The 22,597-nt window shown below is 32.9% G+C and overlaps 1 protein-coding gene across 1 annotated transcript in view; it reads left to right on the top strand.

Moving 5' to 3' along the window:
- The window catches only part of ASCC3 (activating signal cointegrator 1 complex subunit 3), a 232,059-nt gene that overhangs the window by 81,487 nt on the left and 127,975 nt on the right, over window positions 1-22,597 (top strand). Inside the window, exons 13-14 of the mRNA XM_004673727.2 lie at window positions 957-1,028; window positions 21,813-21,947. Of these exons, the coding sequence (XP_004673784.1) occupies window positions 957-1,028; window positions 21,813-21,947 (207 nt within the window). The remainder of the gene's footprint in view (window positions 1-956; window positions 1,029-21,812; window positions 21,948-22,597) is intronic.

The following is a 22,597-nucleotide window of genomic DNA, read 5'->3' as shown; positions in this document are numbered from 1 at the left end:
AGAAATCCTTGTTAGTTTCTCAGAATGGGGACTAACGGGATTATGTCACCTGACCTAGTTATTATAAATGTCATATATCCAATATATCAAATGTCTTACCTAAATTTCATATATCTGAGGATGTGTGGACCAATATCCCTTAATCACACCCAGTATTGTAAATCAGTATTATCTTAATAAAAAACAGTACAGTTTTAAAGTTATATATTTTTAAAATACTTTATTAGAGCAAAAAAATCATAGTAATTAATTATAATTAAATGTGTAAATCATAGTAATAACAGAAGTACATGGCATTTTTCATCCCTTCCAACTTCCTAATAAATGTAGAGAAATAAAGTCATTTGCTACTCCTTTGGGTTAACCTAAATCTTCCACTTTTTTGGTTGAAAGTTTTCTCATCATTCACAGGGAGAACTGAGAAGGTTAATTTAATGAATTTGAATAGCATTTCTGTATAAAAGCATTGACCTTCTATATAGCTATGGTAGAAATAGTATTTTTTTCCTTGATTTCAACTTTATTTTCCATCACAATTTATAAGTAGCATTCTGTTGACTTTGAAAATTATACAGGAAGACTTGAATGATAACTTATAGAATGAAATAGAAAAAGTCTGAAAAGGGGTCTTCTTTGGGGAAAACAGATATAAGAACTTAAAAATTGAATAATTTGTAAACTATAATAGCATATTGTCCTTAAAGTTATTGTCTTTAAAAAAACACTTAGCACTCTGAAATTACTGTATGAGGTACTTCATTTTTATTTTTTCATTAAATTGTATTTGTTTCTTACTGGGCTGATATATGTTAGATATTTATATTTCTTTTTTTCCCCTGCATTCCAGCTAGTCTGAAAGCTTAATAAAGGAGCTTTGTAATTGGCACCATGTTGTTTAAAGTTAGAAAAATGTATATTGCTTCATTTCATATTTTTCACTTTCTAAAACTTTTAAGGTGCAACAATTAAATAACATGGATGAAGTATGCTATGAAAGTGTTTTGAAGCAAGTAAAGGCTGGATACCAGGTATTTATTTTTTTATCCTGTTTTAGAGACTGCTTAATTAGTACAATGATTACTTGTAAGGAAATTATTCTTCAGAAAAATTCTGAAACTGTATCTAATGTTTTATTAAATTTTTTAAGCACAGTGGGTAACTATAATATAGAGAATATTCAGATAATTTTATCTTTCTGATATTGATATTCCATTGTATTTGATCATGTTGATTTTATAGGGTAAGAGAATAATTTTATATTACATTTCTGTTTCTTTTAAACATTTTGTAAACACGCCAAAGATTTCCCTTTGTATTTTTCTCAACAGTGTAAAATTGTGAATATTATAATGTTCTTCCTTTTTCCAAGTGATATCAATTGACATTAACTTTCATTCTTCCATCATATTTGCACTAGATTAGTAGGTATTATGTTACATTACTATGGAATATAAGATTGTTTTCAAAGACTGAATCACTTTTTAGCAGTAAAAACTAAGAATTTTTGTGAGCTCTTAGTGAAACTGATAAATGTGTATATTCATGTATAAACATATATATGCTCTTACATAGCTGTAAATACTAAATAATATATCACTTAATAATGCCATGACTGCCGGTACTGCAGTCATTTTGAGGCGTTAGGAACTACAGATCACTCATGTTTGGAGCAGTATAACATTTATCATGCCATTTATAATTTATCATGCCTATACCCCTAAGAAAGAGTAGAGAGCAGAACAGGCCAACTGATGAAGTACATTGCTGAGGGGAGCAGTGGGCTGGTAAAGAGCGGTCTGCCACACCATGTGGATCACCTCCCCGTCAGGGGATCGAACTTGGCTGTGGCTCGAAGTAGGCTGTGGCTCGTTTGCAGTATTGTGCTTTAACCACTTGTGCCACCAGAGAGGGCCTGATATATTACTATTTTTGTTCTGTACATTTCCTACTAGTTTTTTCATCTGTTTGTACATGTAGGTTTTTGTTTGTTTTAAAGATTTATTTATTTATTCATACGGAACTGGGGTACAAGCCATAGGTGCAGGGATTGTGAGAGTCTTCACCAGAGACAGACTGGGGAGCAGAACAAGCAGATGTACTAAAATACACTGCTGAGGAGAGAGGCAGGAGGGCCAGGAGAGGTCTGCCATGCCATGTGGATCACCTCCAGGTCCGGGTGCAGGGCCAGTGAGAGGATTCACTGCCACCAGCTACTGCCAGCTTGCAGCGCTGCATCCCAATCTGTTGTGCCACCAGGGAGGGCCTGTACATGAAGTTTTGTTTTGTTTTTTTAAAGATTTATTTATTTGTGCATACACAACTGGAGTACAGGTCAGCTTTGCAGGGGCCATGAGAGGATTCACCAGAGACAGAGCAGGGAGCAGAACAGGCAGATTGTTGAAGTATACTGCTGAGGGGAGCAGCAGGCAGGTGGGGATGAACTCTTGAGGAAGTGGCTTTAGCTTCTCAATGCTATGCTTTAACCCTGTGCACCACCAGGGAGGGCCCGTACATATAGCTCTTAGGTGCTCATTCAAAATTAACTTAATTAGCTGCAGAATAAAATGTTTTCAGTTTTCTTTTATTAAAGATTGTGCTGCTCTAGTGATATCTTCCTGCCTCTCATTTTTTCTGTTGAAGCATTTACTAAGGATAAATTCCCTAAAATAGAGTTAAAACACAAATTACCACATTGTCTTATATACATTCTGAATAGCTCATAACATTTCATTATCATAATAGACTTTCACGGGATTTATAACATATGCAACATTCTTCTGAGTAGTTTTACCAATGTAGTGTGATATAAAGTTATAATTTGATGTGTTTGCCATTTTGTTTTATAATCTTGTGGCATATAAGAGAGAGTGACAACATATACATGAAAACATGTTTTTGGCACCATATTGTTTATGCTCTGCTTTGCATCGGTATTTACGTAAAATTAGAAAAATATGTCCTTTGGTTCATACTGTGACCTTAGGGTTTTTGACCTCTGTAGTTATATTTTTAAAATGTAGTTTTAAGTATGATTACTATACAAGAAATAGAGTAGGAAGAAGTTTAAACAAATTGAAATCTTGGGCATACCAAAAAGCAAAAATGAGAGGAGAGAAAATACTGCTAATTCACTGCCCAGAGATAATTTCTATTAGTAAATATCCTTTATATATTTTTAAAATGAATTTTATTCCCTTAATTTCCTATCTTTTCTGTTATTCCTATAGTTTTCTAATATATTTTTCCATCCATAAATATGACAGAAACATAAATAGAAACAATAACATTAAAATGTACATAAACAGGGCCCTTCCTGGTGAGGAAGCACAGCACCATGAAGCTATCACAGCCACTGCAGCAGGAGTTCAATCCCCTGGCCAGGGAGGTGACCCACATGGTGCAGCAGACCTCTCCTGTCTCACCCACTGCTCTCCTCAGCACTGTATTTCAGTACATCTGCCTGTTCTGCTCCCCACTCTGTCTCTGGTGAATCCTCTCACCTCTGGCCTGTACTCCAGTTCTGTATTATAAATAAATAAAATCTTTAAAAAAATAAATAAAAGGAAAAGAATGGCAAAGTGGAAAGTCTTACATAAACAATTAGATGAAATGTTGGATTATACATAATCCTAAATAATATTGATTTATAAGGAAATATTGTTGAATAAGTTTCCATGCACATGGGATCTCTGTGGTCGATATAATTTGATTATGGTGAATTACCTTATCTTCAAAAATATAGTATCTTTGGTGAGATGGGGTCAAGGGGAAATATTAAAAGCACCAGGACTTTGGTCCTGTAGTTGGTATTTACCTCTAGTGTTGATGGTCTTACAAATCTATTTGCCAGCAACTGCAGATTATAAATACTGAGTCATCAAGCTAGTGCCTTAGTTTTTCACATTAATATAATCACAAATTAAGGGCTTTTAGGCAACATAATTTGAGAACATTTTCTGGTTTGTTTTTTTTCCTCTAAGTTACCTCTGTTAATGTGTGTAACTTAGGAAAAGCTGGCTCTATCTAAAATCTTTTTTCATTTCAGTCATTTCAAAGAGATCATTTTGTCTATAACTCTTCTGCTTGCAAGTTGCTCTGCCAAGTACTATTTGGCCTGTAAATTCACTTAGCTTGATAAGTGGCAGCTTCTATGGATTACCTTTGTAATATGTCCAGAACTCAAACTAGAGTGTGGATACTTGGAAAACAGGATTATGCCACATTTTAATTTTGGAAGCTGAGATAGACCCCCATTCCCAAAACTAGCAGCCCTTGATTTAATTAATCACCCACAAATTGTCCTTCACAGTAGTCTCTGATTACCAGGCTAATGTGGAAATTTATTTTAAGGTGTTTGGAACCCCTCCCAGGATTATTTTCCCTTTTTTTTTCTCCTTAAAAGAATACATTTACTAAGTGGTGGTGTCAGGTGCTCTGCTTATATTAGAAAGCTAACAGAACTTCCTAGTAGAATAATTTCTGAGTTGTGTTTTTTTCCTTCATAATTGAGGTTGTGTATGATGTCGTCCCAGCCACTGCCTGAAATGTTCCAAGTGATACATTTCAGCAACTGAATTTTTAAATATCCACCTGTAAAAAAAAAATTAAAAGATAATTAATTCAACAGTCTTTTCATCTTATTGTTGAAAATTTGACAGCAAAATTAATTCTTCAGTTGTATTATTCTGCCCAAGTCTGTCTGAAAGACCTGTGTGCTTTATTGTAAGAAACGTTTAATGTTTTGGGACATACAAGTAAAGTGTGTATTTGTGTGCACACATACCCTCACACATGCATGCCTGAGAGAGAGAGACAGACTGACAAAGAACTTTGCTTCTGGAATTCAGTTATAACTGACTGCACATTAATGCATTGCTATTAAGCAGTCAACTACCCATTCATTAAATGTGCTTTTCCTTGTTTTTAAAAATGTAAGTTATTTCTTGTGGGTCTTTTGACTTAACAAGCTTTATTTGTTGCCTTTTAAATATACATATTAGTAGTTACTGCACAGTAGTAAGAAATTACAAATCAGTCTATTGTAGTCTAAGAAGACTAATTTAGTTTACCCTGCTATGATAACGTGCCCCTTTTCCCTGCCAACCAGTTATGCTTCCAGTGAAAATGCCTTGATTTGATTTTTTTGTTTTCTTGCCTTCAGGTTCTATAACCTTTTTTCCTATGTTGAGCTCCCAAAATGCTTTGATTTTGCTAAAGCATTTGTTTTCAGACCATTATTAATAATAAAAACATTTATACTCCAAAAAAGAGTGTAACTCTTGAGTAGATAACACTTACCATATTCAAAATTAAGTTTCTTTTAGAATATATAGATGACTTCATTTTGTTTTCTTCACTTAGATTAAATTAGAAAAGAACTAACTTCCATCTTCAAAAGCCATGCTGGTATTCTCTGATCATACTATTCCATAGATTTAAGTGTACCAATCATCCAAACTTGTGTGCTTGTGTACTTAATAGATTTTATGTGCAACTTTGCCTTGAAAGTATTAAAAACAGTAGGAGGCAGTTGTGTTCCACTCAAGCATGTGTGATGACAGATGGAGAAAATCTTTTCATGTTGACTTTTCAACAGTCATACTCTGCAAGACTTCAAGCTCTTCTTGGCTATTGGGAAATTAAAAGTTGGCGATTCAGCCTTTAATTTTGATCCATCTGCTCAAACTAATGAGACGTCTCATTTGTAAGCTCCTCTTTGCGTTACCAAGTGCAACTACAGCTTTATCATTCCTGTTAATAATTCCCCTCCTCCTGTGTAACTTACAGAATGAGAAAATAATTGATGCCTTAATACTAGAGATTTTTCTTGTTATACAAACTTTTCAACAAAAAATAATAATTAGAAATTGCCTCAGAGATTATGACATAGTTTGTTCTCGTTGACACACTATCAAAAATGTTAAGATTTATTCAGTAGTTTCTTAACAAAATCTTTCCCCAATTTCAAGAATAAAAGGTTTTGCAGTGATAAAGGGGAAAAAAATCATCTTCACCGTTGTATCATTGCCAAACAACAGCCTTTCCTTTTTCACATCTCTATATTTCCTTTACTCATTTTGCCTATAAGCTTTTAGTCATTCTGTTTCTTAATTACAAACCATCTTTATTAATCAATAGTCATAGATTTATTTACTTTATTAGTATATAAGAGATATTACTTTGTATTTAGTATTGTTTCTCAGCTTAAATAAAAGTAAGTACAGTTGAAACAAATTTTACAGTGCTAACTTGGTAATGGTCCTTTTACTCAAAAATGTTTTTTTCCTCCCCAAATAAGGATCTCTGATTCTTAGTAACAATATTTCTGATATATCAAATTTGTATAATATGATCTTTATTTGTGAGTTTTTTATGTAAAATTTTCTGCTTTTTTCTCCCTGCGCTTCCAAATTAAATTAAAATTGAAACGTAAAGGCAAAACTCAAAATTCATAAAGCTATTTTAAAAATTGTGAACATAAGAATTAAAGACATGTCTCCTACATCCTCACCACTAAAACATTACTAAAGAATTATTTTAGATGTTGTAACTCCAAGGAAAACTTGCACTAGGTCTCTCCTTTCTTTTCAGAAGCTTAGCACATTCACCACAAAAAAAAAACCTCTGATAAATCTTCTATGAAATCCACATCCTTATCCTACCATATTTCACAGGTAAAAACTAGTTTTTGGCACTACTGAATCCTCTGTTTTATTTTGTAATCAATATTGCTAGTGTTTACTCAAATTTTTTATTTTCTTACAAATATGATAAAAATCATCAGTTTATCTATATATAACTAGTATCGTAAATAAGAATACTAATTGATAATTCTTTTCTGTGCTTTCCATTCATTGATAGTGATTATTACATGGAGTAAACAAGAAAAGGCATTGACTTTATTCATTTAACCATCTTCATTCCTTCACTTATTTAGCAATCATTTGTTAGACATTCTACAAGTAAAATAATTGGAATAAAGAATTGAAATTAAAATGTATTAACTTCCTGCTTTGATCAAATTCTAAACGATTGAGTGCTAACTTTATTTGGCTACATGAAGATCAATATTAAAAAAAATCTTTATAGGAAGAATTTTTGTTACAATGTAATGAAAATTAAAGTAAATTCAAGTTTAAATTTAATAGACATTGTAGGTCAGGAGCAGTAATTTCTTACCTTTTAGTTGTTTCTATCATCACTGTAGTGTGTATTTTAGTTATACCTAATTCAGGAACTTGTAAAATTACATTGTCTTAGGCATTTTGTTATTCTGTCTACCAGGACCAAAGCGAAAGATGGTTCCTGTTTGACCTTTCCCTCTTGAGTAGCTTAAGTATAGCATATCTAAACCTTATTCATAATTTCTCCCTACACTAGTGGTATTCTATCAGTTATTTCTTAGTTCAATTAGTGGCACAATTGTAAATTTAGTTTCATAAATCAACCTAAAAAGTTATACTTGTTAACTTTTTCTTGGCTGTTCTCATTTCTACTACCTCAATCAATGCACATCCTGTTTACCAAAGTGCCTAGCAAATGCCCATTTTTCTACATCTTTCCTTCCTTCTGTACCATTGCCTCTACCACCTAATCTAGACAGCCACTCTATTGTTTATGGATTGTTTCAGCCACCTTTTAGTTAATCTGTTTGCATTCACCTAGCTGCCCTGTACAATAGAGAATGACCTTTTCAGAATACAGCTCCTGGTTGAAACATGAATGTTTTAAGTTCCTTTAAAAAGACCAAGAAGTACCTATATTGTTATTTGACCATTGCCTCCTTTAAAGTTTCTTTCTCCTTCATTTCTTACATCCCACCTTCCTTTCTTTCAGACCCTTTCATGAGACATGCTCTTTTACTGACCACTGAGCTTTGCGTCGTTTATTCCCTTTGCCTCATCCATTCTTCCTTATTCTGTGCTTATGTCCCCTATTAAATCCTTCACCTTTCATCTTTCTGTCTTTTTAACCACCCTGATTCATCTCCCTATTTTGAACTACATCATAATGCAACATGTATAATAAACTAGCAATTGTTCTCCAGTTTTTTTCTGTTTTTATTTGTCATCTTTAATTATAAAACAAAGCCATAAGGAAAGGGATTAACTCTGCTTTTACTTATCATTGTATTCTCATGGCCTCATCAGTACTTGGTACACAGTTGGTGCTCAGATCACGTTTGTTGAATAAATAAATGGGAGATGTGGTTGTATTTGTAAGTCACAATTTATTCTTAAAAGTTTAAGGAGTGGGGCCCTCCCTGGTGGCACAGCAGGTTAAAGCACAGCACTGAGAAGCTAAAGCCACTTACTTCCACATGAGTTCAATCCCCACCTGCCCTGGAGGTGACCGCATGGTGTGGCAGACCTCTCCTGATCCGCCCACTGCTCCCCTCAGCAGTGTACTTCGTCTATCTGCGTCTATTTGCCTGTTCTGCTCCCTGCTCTGTCTCTGGTGAGTCTTCTCACCCTCCGCATCTCTGGCTTGTACCCCAGTTCTGTATGAATAAAAAAAAAAAAATTTAAGGAGTAATCACTTCAGGATAAAAACAAGTAAATAATCATTAGTTTCACTGTGAGCTGGAATGTCCACTCCAAGGGAAAAATTACCTGGAGACGTAGAAACAACTTCACAGCTGATTATATTGTTAAGGAATATTTTCCCCATAATCTGGAAGATCAGTGGAAAATGTTGGCATTCACCTTAAGAAATGTTTCATTACATAAATTTACACATAATATTTTTCATTTATTGAATGTAGTCTGTCATCTCATTTTCTCCTTGGTTAAGATATTTATCTGACTTAGCTTTTATCATGATAGAGCTATCATTTGTATTATTAGTTATTTTAAGTTAATATATTATTGTTTTCTTTTAGTTCTATTCATTATACCCTAAAGGAGTAATTTTTAAACCCCTGTAACATTCACATTTTTAAGAGACGAGAGGAAAATTCCATTTTTCTGAAGTAACTACCACAAGAGGGCTCAATTATATTTTTTTTGGACTTCTTCTGCCCAAGTAAATTTTTTAAAAATACATCTTTCCATAAGAATCTCTTCAGGTTTGTTTTTTGAGAATATTAAATGCACAGCTACAGTTTAGAAATTATAAATAGTGATTATTGTCTAAGAATAGAAATGAAATGAAAAATACTGATGGAAATGTTAAAATACATTTTATTTTGTTATTGTACTGAAATTATATTCAGTCCAGAACATTTTATGTTGAATAATAATGTCTTCAAGTCCAGTGGTATCTGTAGAAATGAAATTGTTAGCTCACTAATGAATTTTATTTGCATAGTAATAGACTAGCTGATATTGCTTAATTTGCTCTACAGAATAGATGTTGCTATTTGGGGGCTGTCAATAACAAATGTCAATGCAATTTGGAGTGTTGTGGAGGTCAGTAAAATATTTTTCTGTGTCTGAGACTGTAATATATCGTAAAAAGATTCTTTATTCCTTTTCTTTATTGTAGTGACCTAGGTTTACAGATGAATTCAGTTGATCCACATTTGTACTCCAGGGACTAATTCAGAGCAGAGTCAAGTCATTTAGATTTTATAGTCATATTTGTGAATATCTTTGATATAGTCTAAATCCAGAGTACTTGAATTTTTAGAACATCACCACTAAACTCTTTCAAGATTAAATTAATCACCAAATTTATTAGTTTCAATATATGTTCCTTGAAAGTTTTGCTCTTAATACTTAAAATGTACACTCAGGGCCCTCCCGGGTGGCACAGCGGGTTAAAGCATAGCACTAAGAAGCTATAGCAGCCACGAGTTCTATCCCCTGTCTTGAGAGAGGTGACCCACATGGTGTGGCAGACTTCTCCTGACCCACCCGCTGCTCCCCTCAGCACTGTATTTCACTACACCTGTCTGTTCTGCTTCTTGCTCTGCCTCTGGTGAATCCTTTCACCCCCGCACCTCTGGCCTGTACCCCAATTCTGTATGCATAAATAAATCTTTTAAAATATATATATACTCAAACATAAATGTGAATAAAATTCTAAAGTTATGAACTTCTAACTACTGAAAATGATTGGTAATTTGGAATCTCTTCTGCAGTCTAAGTGGCTTTGTTAAGATAGTGCTACAATGGACAGAAGGCCCAAATACAGACATTGCTACACTTTCTTTTAGTGTATGACCTATATCTTTGTCACCAAGCTTAATTCTGCTTATTCATAAAGTAGAGATAGTTTGGAAGACTAAACCAAAACAATATTGGAAATAATCAGGAGATATTTATTGATTTATTTATACCCAGTGTGTGCCAGGACTATGCTGAAGAAAGAAAATAGAAAGATACTGCTTTAGTGTTGCTGAATAATCCAGTGCATAAAATATAACTGTACAGATTTAATAAATAAGCTTTCACCCACTCATTTTAGCATCTATTGATGATTTTCGAACTTCGTTATTCTTTCTATCGTATATGTAAGAGATCCCTACTCCTATTTATTATTTCCCTACTGAGTCATATCCTTATTTTACTCAAATATTATCTATTATTATATACCTTTGATGATCATCTTGGCCCAAATTTGGCACTTAAGAGCCCCTTCAAGTTGACTTCTTTGTCCTTTAACAGATCTTTGTCCCAGAACTTGGTTAATCATTTCTGCATGCAAAACTATTCCTTTTAAGTCAAGAACAGTATTTAGAAACCAGTGAGTTTTTTTATTTTTTCAAAGTTTATTTTCACTGTTTTTCTCCCCAAAATATGTTTAATAGAATAAAAACGATAATGGGTTTGTTTGTTTTTTAATTTTCAGACTTTTAACAAAAGGGAAGTACATTTTGAGTTGTTCCTTTCAACTCAAGGAGGTCCTCTTAGAGCTGTTATTTTGAGACTGCTACAAAGTGATCTAGGGTGTTTCACAAATTGTCATGAGGGAGGGAGCAGGACAGGTATGCCATTTGGAAGAAGTGAGATTTTAGATCTCTCATACCCACTTCTGTGGCTTTAATTTGCTTTTCATTATACATGTACAGGTATATATGTAGTACTTATACATATTACCTATGTATCTTGAACTACGTGAAAGGGTTTGTTGGCAGAAAGAATTCCATAGCCAAAATAAGTTTTTTTAATCACTGTCCTACAGTATTCGTTTTTCATAAGTTATGTAAGAATTAGTAGTTTTTGTTCTTGTGAAATCAGTTATACTGATTTTATTACATATGGAGTATCAATTTAGCTTTTTGTGAGTAAGTAGAATTTTATTCTCTTTTTTTTTTTCATGTATACATTGAACAAAGAAAGACAGTATTTTTCTTTGACAGTGTCAATACCAACAAGAACAATCACTGGATATATTGACTGAATGCTATCACCTGGAAGTTCTCACACATAAAATCTTTATTCACCAGGCAGCTGTGAGTCCTCCACCACACAAATTAGTTGCAAAGTCATATATTTGCATATACGATAAGATCTATAGAACTCGGTGCTTCTCACAGGACCTCCACCTTAGTACTCTTGGTCTTCCTTGTCAATTGTGAACTCTTTTTACACAGAAACTTGCACAGTTCATGCTGCCTTCATTCTGGTGATAAAAACTATATCCATTGCAGCACTATTTACAATGGCCAGGTTATGGAAACAAACCAGGTCCCCATTGACAAATTGACAAATGAGTGGATTAAGAAGATACAGTATATATACATAATGGAATACTACTGAGGGATAAGGAAAAAAATCTTACTATTTGCAGCAACTTGTATAGAACTGGAGGAGATTAAGCTTAGTGACGTAAGTCAAAAGGAGAAAGACAAATTGCAGATGCTTTCAAACATGTGGAGTATAGAAAGAAAACAAAGGGTCATTCAAAAGCAAACCAGTTACAAATACTAGAAATCCATCTATAAAATCAACGCTACAAGAGGGGAAGGGGTAGGATGGAGAGCAAAATGTGAAAGGGCTCAGTGAAACTATAGTGAAGTACTGTGGGTTTGTTGGTGATACAGTAGCATCTTTATAGCTATGATGTTGTACCTCAATCACATATAGTGTTATAAACCAGTGTTAGCTCAATAAAATTAAAAATTAGTACTAGAAATACTGCTTAATCCAGCAATTCCTTTCTTGGGCATCTATCTAAAGGAAGTAAAACCATCAGCTCAAAAATCTCTATGTTCTACAATGTTTGTTGTAGCTCTGTTTAGAATAGCTAGACCATGGAAACAATCTAAATGTCCATCTATAGAAAACTGTGTCAAAATACTTCCAAAATGCAGACAACAGTTTTAAGAAGTGTTACTTCAATTAAAAAAAATTAAAGTGAGATAAATGATATGGTTTACCCATACTAAAATATTTTCATTCATAAAGATGAAGAAATGTTGCCATGTACAGAAAAAATGGAGTTTCAGGGAATTAGGTGTGGTAAAGCAAGTCAGAATGACAAAGGCAAACACAGAACATTTCAATTGTTAATGATTCAACAAGGTAGATTCCTTATAGAAACAAGCACATGTTAGTAAGTCAGAGGTTTGTGAAATAAAGAGAGCAGGGGAGCAAAAAAAAAGTAAATTTATACAAAAATTCTTCTTTCAAGAATTCATATTTAGAAATTAATTATAGAAAAACACAACTAAGTATGAACAAAAATCTTAATGGAATATTCGCAAAACATGAAACAGGTTGATTTAATTTTATTTCATTCATGACACCACTGGTATAGAAAATAAAACTGTATGTAGTATGTGTTAGTTTGACATCAGATTAAGAATTTGGCAAATTAGTCTAGATTGTTAATAAATTATTCCTCACTAAAAATATTAGTTTGTGTATGTCTTAATATTATTTAGCTAGGGCCTCTTTGGTAGCCTTGTATTAGTCTCTGAGCTATGACCATGATGACTTGAATCCACATACAGCACAGTCAATCTCTCCTGTCTCAGCAGTGTATTTCAGTAGATCCACCTGTCCTGCTCCCCACTTTCTCTCTGGTGAATCCTCTCTCCCCCATACCTCTGACCCCAGTTCTAATATATAATAAATAAATAAATCATTGAAAAAATTTTCTTTAAATAATTATGAACAAGTAAAATCTATATATTTGATTATGTTTATTTACTTTTGTAGGTTGTACAATCTTAATGGAAATTATAACTTTTCTATGCTCAAGACAATTTTAAGTTATAAAGTACACTTTTGAAAAAATAAAGTGTACTTTTGTGTTGTTAATGAGATTTATGCTTAATATAATGAGTAAGCTCCAAAGTAAATTCAGATCTCAAATTAATTGAATGCATAAATGTATATATAGTGTACATGTACAATAAGTGCTGAATTAAGAATTTATAAATCATTTTTATTCGGGTATCAATTAGATCATAAATTATAATTTATGTATAAAATACATGTGTGTATAAAAGATATACAAATGCTAATATCATAAGAAAATGCTTAAGAAAACATTTTTTATTAAGTTAAAGGGAAATTTATAGTAAAGGGAAATATATTAAAAACATTTACCCTTTTAAAATCTCTACTTTTTTCTGTACTATTTGTAATAATTCCAGGGACTGTGCTAAAAAACCATTGTCCTATGCTTCTGTGTATATATTCTAGTGTCCCGAGGTATGGAAAATTGATTATTACAATATTGCTTTTACAATAGTGTGTTTTTGCGGTCATGATAAAAAAAATGTACTTCTAAATCTTCCATTTGTTATTATGATTATTATATATTTTGATAAGAGTTATCTTTTTTTAAAAAAGATTTACTTATTTGTGCATACAGAACTGGGGTGCAGGCCAGAGGCTCAGGGGCGGCGAGAGGCTTCACCAGAGACAGAGTGGGGAGCAGAACAGGCATATCAATGAAGTACACTGCTGAGGGGAGCAGCAGGTGGGTCAGGAGAGGTCTTCCACGCCATGTAGTCACCTCCGGGACAGGCAGGAATCGAACTCATGTGGCTTTAGCTTCTCAGTGCAGTGCTTTAACCCTCTGCTCCACCAGGGAGGGCCAGAGTTATCTTTTAAGGTTTAGGAGATATAAAGTATTGTACATTTTCTTTAACCAATTGCAGCTATTAAACCTCCCTATAATTCAAACATAAAAACTGATAAATGTTAAAGTGATTCCTTTATTGGAATTGGTGAAAAATATTTTTCACATTCAGTGTAATGCTCTAAATATAATTCAGTAATGTAACTTGAATGTATTTATCACTTAAAAGCTTAGGTTTCTTGAGAAAAACTGCAGATTCACAGTGTGAGATTCTAGAGGTGTCTCTGAACTGCTGAGTGTAGATCTAATTACACAGCTTGGAGCTGCGGAACCACTTCTCTCTACTCCAGATTACTTTCCTTGGTTTATTTGCATAATTTAATGCATGAAGACTAGTGAATTATACCATTTTCTGATATAACTAAGACTACATAAATTAACCCTATTTGAGGTAGTTTGTATTTTCATGGCATATCTGATAGATGTCTATTCAGGTCTTTTTCAAGGAAAAAAACATTTATTAGTAATTTTGCAGGTTGCCAGGAATATTTGATAGTAAAATAGTTAATTAATACTAGTTGTTATAAACATAATTAGTAAATAATAATAGTGAATTTTAAAACACATTATTTCAGCCATATTTTTAATTCAAATATGTAATTTGAATATATAATCCAAATATTAGTAGTGTCAGATTTTCTACATTATAAAACATAAGACATTATCAGTAGGACATTATTTTAGTTTGAATTTGATTAACTTGATTTCACTGTAAATGTAGGTGGTTTTGATTTAGGGACTATCTCTGACTTCAAAGTCCAGAAGTTTGTTTTTTTTTTTTTGTTAAGGAGCTCTCAGAATAGCTCATTTAATAGTTTATTTTATAAATTGTTTCTTCTTTAAATCACTAATTTTAAACTTTGCAGTGATATTCAAATACATGTGTAGCTATGTATCACTATCAAAAGACAAAGCCGGCAATTTTTATTTAATATCAGTGGAATATTCTAATAAATTTAACAAAATTGTTATGAATAATTAGAAGTTATCTTAATATACTACATTCTAGTAAAGGTATCAGGGAAAGTATTAACTCTACCTACATCCTATTGTGATTTATAAACTTTTAAATTAATGTCTCTGTCAAAGAATGTGGTTAAAAATGAATGATTTTTGTGAAAACTTGCCTTCTTTAAATTGGAATTACAGCTATCATCTGTTGAGTGTTCATAGCTTATGTGTAGCAAAGAGAGAGGCATACTAGGAGACTTCAAATCAGTAAGGTTCAAACTTACCCATATTCGCATCCTTGGATGGACTATAATTTTGATGGATAAAAAGTTACATTGGGAAAATCAAGTGTGAGGTTAATTTCCCTCTCCTGCTCTTGAATGAGTTGCAAGGTATTAAAAGTCTGAGCTTTAGTTTTCTCATCTATAAAATGCTAATAGAATTACCTACCTAATTATTCTGTTAGGTAGTAAGGTAGTTAACTGTGCATGGTACCTAATCCCAAGAAACACATAATAAGCACTTAAAGACTAAATCATGTCTTATTGTTAGTTATTAATAACAGTGGAAGGACTTCTATACATCTCAAGATTATACAAAGCACAAGTATGAACAAGTGTCATATGAGTGATTAACTTTCTCTGAAAAGAATTGGAGAAGAATCATTAGAACTGGACATGAGAAGTTTGTAGAATTTGTACAGATGTTGGTAGGAGAACTAAATAAAGTAAAGCATGGTTAAAGGATTGAAAACATAAAAGTGCATGGAGTTGTTGAATAACAAGAAGGATTTAAAGAGATGACACTGTAAGGACAATAATGAAGAAACTTGGGTGCCATGTCAATTTATAGTGAACCCTAGCAAACTTGCTAACTTTTACTTCTGTTTTGTTTTGGTCCTTCCTGCCTATCATTGTGTAGGTAAGAATGGTAGCTTCTATAGTCTTCTTCTTCTGAGACACCAGTCCTGTTCCATAGTAACCTGGTAAGAACTCCAAAATCTCAGGGACCTGTGCTGTCCCCAGAGCCTGGCATGTAATTGTTGGATGATTGCAGACCTACAGAGGAGCTAAATCAAGCATAGAAATAACTTAAAATAATAGGGAGTAGGGTGATAAATGCTTTAGAGTGGGGGATGTGAATTACGTAGATTCTCAAAAGAATAAAGTATTTTCTGTGCTGGAAACATCAGGAAAATTTTTATTATTTTAATTTAAACACATTGGTAGCATTCATCTTCCCCATGTAGGTATGACAGGGTTGTTTATTTATCTTTCTTTTTTAATTCAATTTTATGAACGTGTATGAATTTTTTCAGGTACCTTAGAGACTGCAAATCTATACTTTAAAATGTTTAAATCAAAAACCTTTTATAAGCACTGTCAGACAAACATTCTCTTAGGATTCTTCTTAAAGTACTTTCTTGCTTGTCTTCACTCTTTATAAAAGAAAAGTCACCCTTATTTTTCTTTTAATAACTCCATCCTTTTAAAATTGGCTTGTTCATTGTCATATCAACTCACAACTCCAAACCTCTTTAGGCTTTGTCTAAATTTTGTCTACTTTTTTCTCTTATACTTCCTTGAGTCACATCTAATGTATAATCCCTTATAAAAATCTGTGATTTTTTTCACAGTTATGACCTTCTCTCTGATAAATTCAAACTATTTTTCTAATGTAAAATAATTTTTAAATACTGCTTTTAGTGGGTTATTTCCCACCCTAGGCTCGTATTCAGGCCATCTCTGCAGCTGTCACGGCAATAGCACTGAGATTATCAAGAAAGGCCCCACCCTCACATCTTCCCACTCAGCTCTAGAATTGGGTTTTTAATTTGTTCTTGATAAGCTGTGTTCCTAATGCTAATGAGGATGATGCTGGTCAGGATACCACACACTTTTATAATCACTATGTGTGATTTATTACTCTTATAATAGTGCTAGTGATACTGTGAGCACTGGTACTTATTGTTCTTTTGAGTAAACTGGGTTAAGAAACAAAAATTGAGAGTAAGACAAATGAATGACTATGCTGATACAGTGAAAATATAAACCACCAAGAGGTGAACCTCCTCACTTTCAAGCCTCTTTCTTTAGCCTTTGCAAAACCCAATACTATGACCAAACATCACTCCTCACAAGATTTCCTGTGCTTTATGTTTCTACAATGTTGCATCCTTTCCAGACATTTCCATTCTGAGTATTCCTCCTAACAGAAAATTTTAGGTAAGAAACTTTGATTCAGATTTCACTTTTAACCTTTGCCTCTCCTCTTTTCAAATAATCTCAGACTTAAATATTCTATTTCTTTAAATACCTAGCTCATCTTGCACAAGTCCAGGTTCAACCTTGTAAAAGTTATTAAAAGATAAGTGCTCTTTGAAACTATTTTTTATATTAAACACACTGACATAAATGAGTAGTTATATAAGTGCCAATCATTTACTGATCTATTTCATCTTTTTAGGCTAAATTTATTTTATTACTGTTTACTGCCGTTACAATGGTGCTTGTGCTTATAAGCTATGCCAGAGATTCTCAGAGTACCTGTACTAATAGTACCAAATCTCCTTGGAACTTGTTAGAAATGCATATTCTTGAGCTGACTCAGATTTACTTAATCAGAAAGAGGTATAGAGAGTAGGAAAAGCAATTTGTGTTTCTAAAAATCTAAATTTTGAGAATTGTTGCTTTACCAAATACAGTATTTTCCAGTTATATCCTTTAATCTTTGCTGTAATACTGTAATAGCAGTGACTATATGTGGTCCTAGGGAAATAAGAACCCAAGAGATTAAATAAATTATTGTACATAACACTGCTATTTAATAATATTTCAAAGTAGAATTTTGGTCTTTTTTTTTTTTTAAAGATTTATTCATTTATGCATACAGAACTGAAGTACAGGTCAGAGGTGCAGGTGCAGTGAGAGGATTCATCAGACACAGAGGGGGCAGCAGAACAGGCTGACTGACAAAGTACACTGTTGAAGGGAGCACCGGGTGGGTCAGGAGAGGTCTTTGGTGCCATGTGAGTCACCTCCGGGGCAGGGATTGAACTCATGCTGAAGTGGCTTTAGCTTCTTAGTGCTGTGTTTAACCTGATGTGCCACCAGGGAAGGCCCAAACTTTTAGTCTTTTTCAAGTAACTTAGCCCTTTTCTGTGAACACACATGAGACATTATCAGTTACTTAAACATTCTAGTTTTCTGAATAATTATCGTATGAGATCTCATTCTTTCATTACTTTTAATCATCATGATGTCTTTGACTAGTCAAATAACAGGGCCCCGTATTTTCTTTCCTGTTCTAAAACTAACTTCATTATATATTTTTAAACCAAGTGAATGTTTTTTTAAACTAAAAAAAAAAGTATATAAAATATTTTAATGCACTTACTTAAACAAACCCAAGATCAAAATAAAAAGTTTTATATAACAATTAATATTCACCAGTATACTATTGACTTGAGTTTACTGCTCTAATCTCATTTTAATGACCCACACCCATTTAACTGCTGTTCAGTTACCAGCAGTGTTTCTAAGATTAATTTGGTGTTATTTGTGCCAATTGAAATAGTGCTGTCCTCTCTGTTAGTTATAATTTTCACATGACTCTATTTAAATTAATTAACTAAATTAGCAAACCATAAAATCAAGTATGTTTATAGAGACCCAAACCTTTTAATGGCCTCTATTAGAGCCTCTAGACAGAAAGTTCTTAAAAAGAAAAATAGTTTATTTTACTGAACAAGACATGATGGATCCTTTAATAAAAAGAAATTGCTATTTTAAGTTGTAACTAATATTTCTCTTGACTGTAATAGAAAATAATTTGCAAAATGATAAGTTGACAAGTCAGACTGAAATAATTAATGAAGATTTAGGGTCATATTTTATTTTCTATTATGTTCTCCATATCTGTTATTTCAACAGAATTTACATAATGTGGCATTTGAATTATGGAGAATAGAAATCTGGCTGCATTATAAAACACCAGTCCATCTGGGAAATGATCTTGGGGCTAGACTATTTATAGAAAATAACATAATAATCTCTGATATGTATCATATGTATCGTTAAATAAAGACAGGTTATAGGAAATTTTTAAAATCATCTGTGTAGTGGTTGTTTTATTTATGCTTTCTGTTAAACATCTTTTAACCTCAGAGAAGAATAAATTGGTGGTAATTAATTTCAGAAGATAGTGACGTAATCATCTCAACGGTTGTTAATAGATTGAGTTTCTAGACCCTACCCTAGTATTGGTAAATTAGTTTTAAAGAAGGACCCCAAAACCTATATTAACAGACACTAACAGTGATTCTGGTCCCTGGGCCTCATTATAAGGCCTGTTGAACGAAAACATATTTCTTCAAAATAACACGCTAAAATCACCAAGGACAAATACTCTGAATATTGTTGTTCTATACCCAGCTTTTACAGCCAGATAGGTTCATTGCTACTGACTTTCACCATGGCAGTAGTGGGCCAATTTGGAGTCTTGAAATATATTTATTATTGTAGTACATTGTTAGGACTCTGTGTAAGTATCTTAAAATGGATGAATGAAGGAAACCACTAGCCTTTTGGGTTAGCTTTCTAAGTTACCCACCTCTTTATTTTCTACGTGTCTTCTGAAAAAGAACCTTATCTTGCACATTTTCGTATCTCTACTTTTAACAGTATTTTATCTATCCATAGCCAGTGTATACCTGTCAAGTAAGAAAATTTTTTTTTTTGTTTTTAATCTGTCATACGAGAGTGTCACCTCCATGAGTTCAGGGATCTTGTCTTTCTAGTTCACAATAGTTTTCTCAGTGACTTCATAAGTAACTTCACTTTAGATCTTCTTAAGATTTAATGTTGAGGCTTGAGAGATGACAAAAATTATTTTTATGTAAGAAAAAAAACCTCCCTTACCCTTTAAATATAGACACAGTTGAAATATCTCTGCCTTTCACAAGGAATAAGATGATAGCCTTTGTCAAATTCTGAACTGTAGTTTCACCAGTTTATTATGGTTCACAGAACTTTCTCTCAAAGTTAGTATTATGTCAGTAATTATGAGATTATTACAATAAGTCTAAATATCAGTTTCTTGACATCCTATGAAGTAAAACTGTTTTCCCAGGATCCAGAGAGTATGTCAGTCTGACCTGTGACTTCTCTTAGTTGAAAATAAGGAAAACAAGAATTTTCCAAGTATCAAGGAAACTTATTGTGATAAATATTTTTAGTGTACTCTTCAAAAAATAGTCTGTATTTCTTTCCAACGCATTTTTGTATCAGTAAGTTAGAATTTTGACAAAGTGTGAATTCTCAAAATTTATATCATGGAAGACTGTGATTAACTTATGTTAAATTTCCCCAGATGACTTGAAGTACTTGTGTTACTGTCTCTGAATGCTCTAGGATGTTTTTCATTGAACTTGTCTTCTCTGGATTATCTACTTGCCTTCACTTTGAATATACCATAAAAGAATATTAGTCAGTAAAGCATTTTATTTCTTGATTGATTGTTGTCAACATCCTCAATGTGGATCATCTTCTTTGACAAGTTTACAAACATCAGGTTACTGTGGGTTTATTACTCAGCATATACTCCAGACCTATGTTACCATGTCTCCTTTCTGATCATTTCCAGTTATTTGTCCTCAAAACATTATTAGAACAGTTCACAAAAGCCTCTTAATTCTCTTTCTAAAGCCAGGTTTCCTAAATGGGTAGCATACAAATAAAATACAAGCTCTAAAATACAGAAAAACATAAATGACAGGGTATAAAGAGAAAGTAGGGGGAGAGGCAAGAATTAATACCTGCAAATTCTGTGGCCTATGGGGAATAGCAATGTGACTCCAAAGCAATTTAGAGTTGTTAGTTTGGAAGCTGGCATTAAAACTTGTCTTAAAGTCCTCCAAAGCATTAGTGAAATGCTTGTGAGCATTGTCCTTACATTGTATATTTCAGATGTTTATGAAAATATCGGTTACCTGAAGATGCTTTTATTCACACCATATGTGTTCAAAATGATCAGCTATCCATATGAAACAGTAAAATTATTTTATCATATTAGTGATTCTTTGGGAAGCCTCTGTTTAAGCTGAATGAGGGCAGAAGTGGAAGCTGATTAGCAGCATAACAGAGGAGATACAGCAGTCACAGCCGCAAATACAGGCAGTGCAGCCCTCACTTATTTTATTCTTTTAAATTGCATTCACAATCTGTGTGGTGATTGTCCTTGGAAGTATTTTATTTCCTCTTCTCCTTGACAAAATATCCCTCTAATTCAAATTTCCACATATTCTGTAGATAATACCACAGGAAGCTGTACCACAACAAAAATATCAAATACCTTCTAGGTGCATTTTCATTTCTAGCAGTTCCCTAAGCTATAATTTAGATGGTTGTTCTTAGACATGATTTTGTCCAAGCAAGCATGTTCTTTACTGTTTTCAATTTCTTCAAATATCTTTATGATACTGGAAAACATATTGTGGGTAAATATGGCCTATGTGGTTTTTTTTTTTTTTTTTTGATGTTCTCTTTCCCCATAATATGATTGTGCTAACAAATTATCTTCAAAAGAGAAATATACAAATCAATTCCAGATTTTATAAATTCATTAATTTCAGTAGTAACTTATGCCAATTTACAAACTAACAATAGGTAAAGCCTTGTTACTGAATTTTATTTGTCTTTATCTTACTTACACTTGTGCTAAAATAAAGAAATGAAGATTTAATTGAGTTTATTTTGAAAAAAAAGTACTTGTTTATATTTAATTAATGTGTATATTAAATAAATTGCTTTCTTTTATTTTAGGTGATGGTGTTTGTACATGCTCGAAATGCCACTGTAAGAACAGCTATGTCTCTGATAGAAAGAGCGAAAAATAATGGTCAGATTTTGTACTTTTTACCGACACAAGGATCTGACTATGGACATGCAGAAAAACAGGTAGGGAAATAATGGCAGGTTCCGAGAAACAAAGCAAATGATGTGTCAAGATGCCAGATATTTTCTGTGGAAGTCCCCTGGTCTCCAGTTTCCAAGATGATACTTTTACACATTTTATTGTGTTATAATTTACTTTTTTCTTCACTTAATGATATTTCAAGGATACCAAATGTTTGATGTATGCTATTATCACACTTCTTTCCATGCCATTGCAACTATAGTGATATATTCTGTCCTTTAAAATATAGTTAAAATATAAAATGTAGTTAAGTTTCATAAAATATGCTGACATGGGGCTTATTGTTTTTTTGAATTATTTAAAATGTTTCATAAATTGTTCAATTATTTCTAAGGTTAATATGGACAGATATAACATGCACAAGTAAAACATATTTTTAAGAATGTGAAAGTTTGATACAAAAATGTTGGAGGATAACTGCCTTGTTAGTTAGTGTATGACCAAAAGACATAACAGTCCTGGATCCTCATTGGAAAACGCAGAGCCATCAGGTCCAGCAGAGACACACGAAGGCACAGTCTGCATTTATCTTGATCCCCAACTGATCTTAAATGTACATTATTTAGAAGCACTTCTTTAGATGATGTAGATATTGATGGTATCTTAAGGTTTACAAATAATGCCTATAAAT

This window comes from Condylura cristata, unplaced genomic scaffold (assembly GCF_000260355.1).
Source record: "Condylura cristata isolate star-nosed mole 26May11 unplaced genomic scaffold, ConCri1.0 scaffold00001, whole genome shotgun sequence".
Taxonomy (NCBI): Eukaryota; Metazoa; Chordata; class Mammalia; order Eulipotyphla; family Talpidae; genus Condylura; species Condylura cristata.
The sequence above is the reverse complement of the archived record's forward strand: the minus strand, read 5'-3'. Positions and strand labels throughout refer to the sequence as shown.